Below are 7,368 nucleotides of genomic sequence, written 5' to 3'. Positions count from 1 at the left end.
CAGGGCAACAGGCCACATCTGATGGTGGCTGGGGCCATTTTTAGACTGAGAAACGCAGCAGAAAAGAACCCAGGAAAAGGAGACAGACAGAGCTGAGCGCCTGAACTGGTTGAGGGCTGGGTCCAGAGAATAGGATGTTGTGGCCTTGCAGGTCTCCCTTAGGACTGACTGGGTGGGCCACCTCACACCAGCCAGAGTGGCTAAAATTAACAACTCAGGAAATAGCTGATGTTGGCAAGGATGTGGAGAAAGCGGAACCCTCTTGTACTGTTGGTGGGAATGCACCAGTGGAGCAGCCACTCTGGAAAACAGTGTGGAGGTTCCTCAAAAAATTAAAGATTGAATTACCCTACAACCCAGCAATAGCACTACTAGGAATTTATCCAAATGATAAATTTGGATATATTTATATATCTCAGCAGTGAGAATGAAATCTTGCCATTTGCAACCACATGGATGGAACTGGAGGGTATTATGCTAAATGAAATAAGTCAGTCAGAGAAAGACAGATACCATATGTTTTCACTCATATGTGGAAGTTGAGAAACTTAACAGAAGACCATGGGGGAAGGGAAAGGACTGACTGGGTGGGTCAGGCTCTAGATGAGGGGTGGTTACTATTATTCATTCATCAAACATTAGCTGAGTGCTTACTGGGTGCTAGGCAGTGCCTAGAGCTGGAGATTGAATGGTGAATACACTATATTACCCTGATTCCTGAGGAGGCCATCTGGGGAGAAGGATGTAGGTGCCTGTCTTCCTTTCTCTTCTGGAGGACTCAACTCTCTTGAGCAACCCTGGCAATGACCTGCCTCTGTGGGTCCCAGGAGAGGCCAAGACATTGTCAGGGAGATGGAGAAACTATTTCTTCAGTTGCACATAAGGTGGACTTTGCCCACTGCCCAGCAAGCCCTGTGAGGCAACAGCAGTAGGTGTGAGGCAAGCCTGAGCCCACATCCGGGCAGGCGGCTGTGATGGGCGGGTCAGGAAGGCTCCTGTTTGGATCTTTGCATCAGGCCCAGGCTGGGCATAAAGGAGGGACTTGCAGGTGGGGAGGAGGCCGACTGGGGACCATGGAGACCCAGAGGGACAGCCCTTCCTTGGGGCGGTGGTCACTGTTGCTACTGCTGTTGGGCCTGGTTATCACTCCGGCCACCCCCCAGACCCTTAGCTACGAGGAAGCTGTGCTCCGTGCTGTGGATGGCTTCAACCAGCGGTCCTCAGAGAAGAATCTCTACCGTCTCCTTCAGCAGGACTTACAGCCCGAGGGAGTGAGTCGAGGAGGGGATGGAGGGGAGGGAGGTTCTGCTCTAGCCAGTCTTGGTCATACTGTCCCTCCCATTGTTAACACTTTGTTCATGTCAGGAACCCCCCTCCCTTAAGTGTGATCGCACCTCTTTCAGGAGACCTTCCCAGAGCTGTACCCCCCATCAGCGCGAGTGCTTCTTGTCTTAGAATCTCTGCTTCTTGCCTTAAAATCTCTATTATGTTGGGGCACCTGGGTGGCTCCGTCAGTTAAGCATCCAACTTTGGCTGAAGTCATGATCTCATAGTTCGTGGGTTCGAGCCCCGCATCAGGCTCTGTGCTGACAGCTCAGAGCCTGGAGCCTGCCTCAGATTCTGGGTATTCCTCTCACTCTGCCCCTCTCCTGCTCATGCTCTGTCTCTCTGTCTCTCAAAAATAAACATTTAAAAATTAAAAAAAAAAAAAAAGAATCTCTACTGTGTGAAGAAGTGCCCCCCACCCTTACTCCCTCCCATTCAGGCTTCTGGAAGTTCCAGGGACAAAAGTGGGGTTACTGGCCCTGGGATGTGACTTCCCTGGAATGGCTCTGCTCAGCCTTGAGATTCCAGTGGCAATGTTTTGTCTCCAGGAGGCCCCTGCTTTCCCTTGGCTCCCTAAGCCAAGGGGGAGGTGCTATTCATTAGAGCTTTCCTGAGGTCCTCTCCTGCTCTCTCAGCTTGGTGAGGGCAGGAATGGGCTTTGTCATCCTCACCTCCGTACCTTAGCACAGAGCCAGTGTCAGGCACATAGCAGGGGCTGTTGTAAGGCTACCCTCTTCGCTGGGTGGCTCGGGATGGGGCAGGGAGACAGATTAGTGAAGGCAACCATGAGCCTGAGTCTGGTCTTCCTGCTTGCTTCCCTGACCAGGACGGGGATCCAAATACCCCGAAGCCTGTGAGTTTCAAAGTGAAGGAGACTGTGTGCCCCAAGACAACACAGAGGCCACTGGAGCAGTGTGATTTCAAGGACAATGGGGTGAGGCTGGGGGCTCTGGCAGAAGCCCCCAAATGAGCTGAACAAGAGGCCTCCTGGGAATATTTCCAGGCACTGGGGTGAGGCTGGGAGGTTATGGCATAGGGGTTCCAATTTGACCTGGAGCCTCCTCTTCTCAGCTGGTGAAGCAGTGTGAAGGGACAGTCATCCTGGACCAGAACAGGGGCTACTTTGACATCAACTGTGATGCGGTGAGTGGCTCCCTATAGGTTGCAGGGGTTGATGGGGTGATGGTACATAGAACATCCTATGGGCCAATTAACCACTGTCCCATCCAGGGCACAGAAAGCCCCTCCTAGCCTGGGCTTCTCCCTCAACCTGGGCCTCATCTCCAGGACCTCACAGGCTCTGTGTTCCCTTAGTACAAGCTCTCAAAGTGTGGCCGTGAGAACTCGGTAATTTATTAGCAATGCAACTTCTCAGGCCCCATGCAGATCTGCAGAATCAGATTCTGGAGTGGGGCCCAGCAATATGTAGTTTAACAAACTCCAGGGGATTTTGACTCCTGATAAAGCTTGAGAACCACTTAGAGTAATATGCTTTCAGCTGTGAGACCCTGGGAAGCCCCTTGCTATCTCTGGGCTTCAGTTTCCTCATCTGTTTGTGGGTGTGGCGATTCAATCAACTACATACTCCAAAGGTTACAGCCAGAGGATGAACTGGGATGGCCCAAGAAGGGGGGTGTCTAGGAGGGGAGGGGTCTTGTCTTGACCCTGGGTCCAGCCCCCACAAAGAAACTGCTTCCTTCTGATGCACAGATTCTACAAGTCAGTAAATTGGGCCAGCTGGGTGAGCTCATCCAACGAGGTGGGCAGAAGATTGGTGAGAAGATTCAGAATATTGGCCAGAGAATCCGTGACTTTTTTAGCAATCTTCGCCCCAGGCAAGAGGCCTAAGGGTCTGCTTTTCCCTGGCTCAGGCTTCTGGACCCTGCAAAATAAATTTTTGTGAAAGCAACTTCCTCAAGTCTTCAATTGTACTTTTCTGTCTCCTCCCACTTACCATGACTTGAGTCCTGAATTCCGGGAGGACGTGTGTGTGTGTGTGTGTGTGTGTGTGTGTGTGTGTGTCCATGCAAAACACAAAGGTGGAGCAGCTACTTCACCCAGAAGGGCACGGGGTGAGGTGGCAGGTCCAGGAAAAGTGGCTCCATTCTCAGGGTCCTTCTCCCATGCCCATCACATGCTTCCCACCAGCCTCGTTGAACACCCAGTGTGACTTAAGGAGATCACAGAGACACAGGTCAGTCTCATGGCTGGCTGGGTTCTAAGGCCAGCCTGCTGGTACATTTCCCATCAAGTTCCAGTTCCCTTCCAACATCTTAACTCTGGAAAAGCCCACCACTTCTGACATCTCCTCTGGCATGGGAAAACTAACTGTTTCTTTAGCTGGGCAGCAGATTTAAGTTGTGGGCTTGTGTTTAGTGATCAAATAGCACCAACATTTTGTACCATTCAAAGCAAGAGTCTTGCTCAGGGGGCTGAAGAGCTCTGGCTAGGAGAGACAAGCAGGGTGACACACTCTGTTGCATTGGGTGTTTCAGACAACGTCCGTGTCTTGCCCACTTGCCATTCTGTAGCTGACCCGAAGCACCTGCGGCTCTTTGCTAAGGGCAGCCTGGAAGTACTTGGGAGTAGGCATTCCAGGGAGCAGCCTCAACCAACGATTGGTGGGAGTGGTGGAAACATATTTTCTCTTCCTCACTCCGTGGGTGGGCCCACTCCAAGATGTGTTACACATCTCCCAGGTCCCCAGCTGGTTGTGCCCCTGGCAACGACCTGTTCATGAACACCCCCTCTTCTGTCTTCTCTTCCTGCCCCGTCTCACTTCCTTACACTCCCGCTGCTGCTCTCTGTGTTTGTCTCCCAAATAAACTACTTCCACTTGCATCCTTGTCTTAGATCTGCTTCTGGGCCAACCTAAAATAAGACACAGACATCCAGCTCTGAGAGCAACAGGAGGCAGGATATCACATAGCATTTACTGTGTTATCTGTCATGCTTGCTTCTTCTTGGTGCGCAGGTCACATTAAGGTTTTCTGCTTTCAGTGGCTCCCACCTTCCACAGTGTGACCGTATCAAGTGGGCTCCACTTGACTTTCCCTTCTGTGACAGCTGCTATTCATAAATTACTGAATTCCCTGTACCAGTTGTGGGCCATTGTTCTTATCACCCTGGAAGCCAAAGTTAATTGTCTCAGTGATGGGACATGGACTACTCTGATTACAAGGATCTGAAAAGGCTCTTGCTTTAGGAAATGGGTTTTCTGCTTCTACCAAAGGTGTTCATCTTTGTGTGCATTATTTAGTTTTTAAAATTTTCTCAATATTTTATTTAAAAACTAGTTAAACAGGGGCACCTCGCTGGGTCAAGTGATAGAGCATGTGACTCTTGATCTCAGAGTTGAGTTCAAGCCCCACATTGGGTGTAGAGCTCACTAAAAAAAAAAAAAAAAAAAAAAAAAAAAAAAAAAAAAAAAAGATATATATGTGTAATATATATATAGTGAATATAAAATATGAAAAATATATAGTAAAATAAAATAAAAAATTAAAAAGTAGTTAAACATACAGAACGATTGAAATAATTGTATAGTGAACATGTACTCATCTGTGAGAATCTACAATCACTATTTTACTTTAATTACTTTTGTAGTGGCTTTAGAGTCAATCCTCTGGCAGTTCCTTGGATGGTCTTTGCTCCTTGTGGCTGGTTTTGGGGTAAAAGCAGAGAACAGGAGCCGCACTTTGAGCCTGGTCCTTTTGGGGGAGGATGGCCCCCCCAGATGTTTGCGATGAGAGAAACTACCCAAAAGAGACAAGATCAGAACATCTGGTGACTTTGACCTGTGCTGGTCACCGAGGCTGTGGGCTGCTGCCTCCAGAACGCATAGTAGGCACTCAAGAAATGGCAGTCCCTCCCTTCCCTGGAGGGGAGAGGTTTGGCTGATGGGTAACCTGTGTTTTCGGGTGATTCCAAGGACAACTTGGGTGACTCCGGACTGGAATGTCCTTAAACACGAGGCAGAGGAAACGTGTTGTCTAGCTGTGGTCTCATAGTGAAAATCACTGATAGGAACTCAGTGTCTGGGGCCACATTCCCTGGAGCAGCCTCAGAACACACAGCAGGTGAGGGTCAATAACTGGTGCCTTGTGACCAGCCAGAGGCCTCCCGTGAGCAGAGATGAGGGGGGTCCAGCTGGTCAGCATCTGCTCACCTGGGCCTCAAAGTCATTGTGTTGCTCCAGAGATAAGCAAGACTCTATTTGTGATCTCATTGTCAGTTTGGGGATCTTTGCTTGTTTTTGTTTTTAAAGCTCTTGATTGGTAGAAGGGCCTCTGAGCAACTAAATGGATCAGTAGTGTGGGTACTGAAATGTTTCCTTGGGTCTATATTATCCTCTTGCTGCTTGTAGACATATTGTTTGTCACCGTAATGTCCCTGTAATAAGAGCTTCAGCCTCAGAGCACGTGGGCTCATGGCTTTTATGAGATGAGGGTGGTTGAGCGGAGCTCCGTGGGGCAGGGGGGCATTTCCCCCTTTTCCACATGTTGCAGCCGGTCAGCCTGATGGTTTTCGTGACCACCAATGGTCTTCCACATTCACAAAGGCCTTTATGGCATTTGAAAGACACTGAGCGCCTGTTTCTAGTTTGGCCAGATCCTGTTTCCAGGGATGAGGACATGTACATCAGTGTGGTTCTGAGGGGATCTGTGGTCTGGTTATAGTACGTCACCCTGCGGCTGTTCTGGGCCCCACGGGCAGGTCTGGCTAACCACCTCAGGAGCCTGGGGTACTGCATCCTTGACCTGGGGCAGAAAACTGAGCCTGTGGGATCCAGAAGAAAAACCTGAGCTGAAAAAGCAACCCAAGCAAGCTGTTGGTCTGCAGGGGGATAGGCCAGGAGGAGAATCCCTGTAGGAGGACCGGGGTGGGCTGGACAGCTGAACCAGACGTGGTGGTTTCACAAGGAGCCAGAAGGAGTTTCCTCAAGCTGAACCTGCAGCCCCTTGGGCTTCTTCCAGGGCCGTCTGCAGCCTTGGTCAAGAGCAGGGAGGGGGCACTTGGAAGCCTCAACCAAAGTTAGCCACTGGGAACGTCTGCTCTTCTCCTCCCCTACGTCCTCCTTGAGGAAGGTAAAGGGTAACCTCCCCACACTGCACACGGGGGAAAAAAGTCCAAACAAACAAAAAAAACAGGAAAAAGTAAAAAACCACAAACGCCACACACAAGGTAGGAAAAGGTCAAATACCTTCCCCAGGACAGACAGATTTGCTAAAATTGCCTGAAAAGAGTTTGGTGAGCTAAACATAGCACAGTATCACCAACTGGGGAATGATCTTTATCGCATAATCCGTTGCACGTTAGGGAATGGAAATTTCACATTGACTAGTCCGATTCCAAAATCTGAATAAGGTTCAAATTGGCAAGCCTCCGCTACAATTGGTAAAAGAGAAGATGGTTTTCTTGCCCAGCGCCAAGCCCCAGCCTCAGAGCCATCCTGGGTCTTGCTTGCCCTTCCTGTCTGCCAGCATAGCCCCACCCCCGAGTGCACCCGGGATGTTCCACTTTTCATCCAAACACAGCTGTGCTCAGACCCATCCATACTTCCCCTCTACCCTGGGATTGTTCTGGTTGACGGTTCCAGATCAAAGTCCCAGGGATGCAGAGAGGAGAGGGCCTTGCGTGGGCTGGGTGAGTCGGGGAGGTGGCCGTAACGGCTGTGGCTATCCTTGACCAGATAGAGTGAAGGAGGCTTCTGGATAAGGCTGCCTCAGGCCGGAGCTGTGGGGCACACTTTCTCCCGTGGACACGCTTAATCCAGCCAGTCCCTAAATTACATTATTCCCTTTCTTCTTGGGATAGTAATGCTGTAATATTTCCACAATAATGATGGTATAATGTCTGTAATTACAGCATGATTTTGAATCTGATTTCTTTACCTAATGGGTAATCACATCAGAACACAAGAAAATGCTGAATTTGTTTTAATGAGCCTAGCGTGAAATACTCAGCTCTATCTACAAAGGAAATTCCAGTTAAACTGCCTAGGGGTAGTGATTTTTAAGCCTCCTTCCCTGTACCTGAGAG

At 49.7% G+C, this 7,368-nt stretch overlaps 1 protein-coding gene across 1 annotated transcript; it reads left to right on the top strand.

Annotated features, from left to right (window-relative positions):
* Positions 1-587: 587 nt before the first annotated feature.
* CAMP (cathelicidin antimicrobial peptide) lies at positions 588-3,235 on the top strand. Its single transcript, XM_027038616.2, has 4 exons — positions 588-1,271; positions 2,153-2,260; positions 2,398-2,469; positions 3,037-3,235. The coding sequence occupies exons 1-4, from the start codon at positions 975-977 to the stop codon at positions 3,172-3,174; spliced, it is 615 nt and encodes a 204-aa protein (XP_026894417.2). The 5' UTR covers positions 588-974; the 3' UTR covers positions 3,175-3,235.
* Positions 3,236-7,368: the final 4,133 nt, after the last annotated feature.

This window comes from Acinonyx jubatus, chromosome A2 (assembly GCF_027475565.1).
Source record: "Acinonyx jubatus isolate Ajub_Pintada_27869175 chromosome A2, VMU_Ajub_asm_v1.0, whole genome shotgun sequence".
NCBI classification, from domain to species: domain Eukaryota; kingdom Metazoa; phylum Chordata; class Mammalia; order Carnivora; family Felidae; genus Acinonyx; species Acinonyx jubatus.
Note: the sequence above shows the minus strand (reverse complement) of the source record. Positions and strands in the feature narration are given on the sequence as shown.

What these genes read in the sequence shown, in the direction of transcription:
- CAMP (XM_027038616.2), top strand. Translation starts at nt 975, where the DNA reads ATGGGCGGGTCAGGAAGGCTCCTGTTTGGATCTTTGCATCAGGCCCAG. An exon ending in AGGACTTACAGCCCGAGGGA is followed by an intron (nt 1,272 to 2,152) that starts GTGAGTCGAGGA and finishes TTCCCTGACCAG; the next exon opens with GACGGGGATCCAAATACCCC. An exon ending in TTGACATCAACTGTGATGCG is followed by an intron (nt 2,470 to 3,036) that starts GTGAGTGGCTCC and finishes TCTGATGCACAG; the next exon opens with ATTCTACAAGTCAGTAAATT.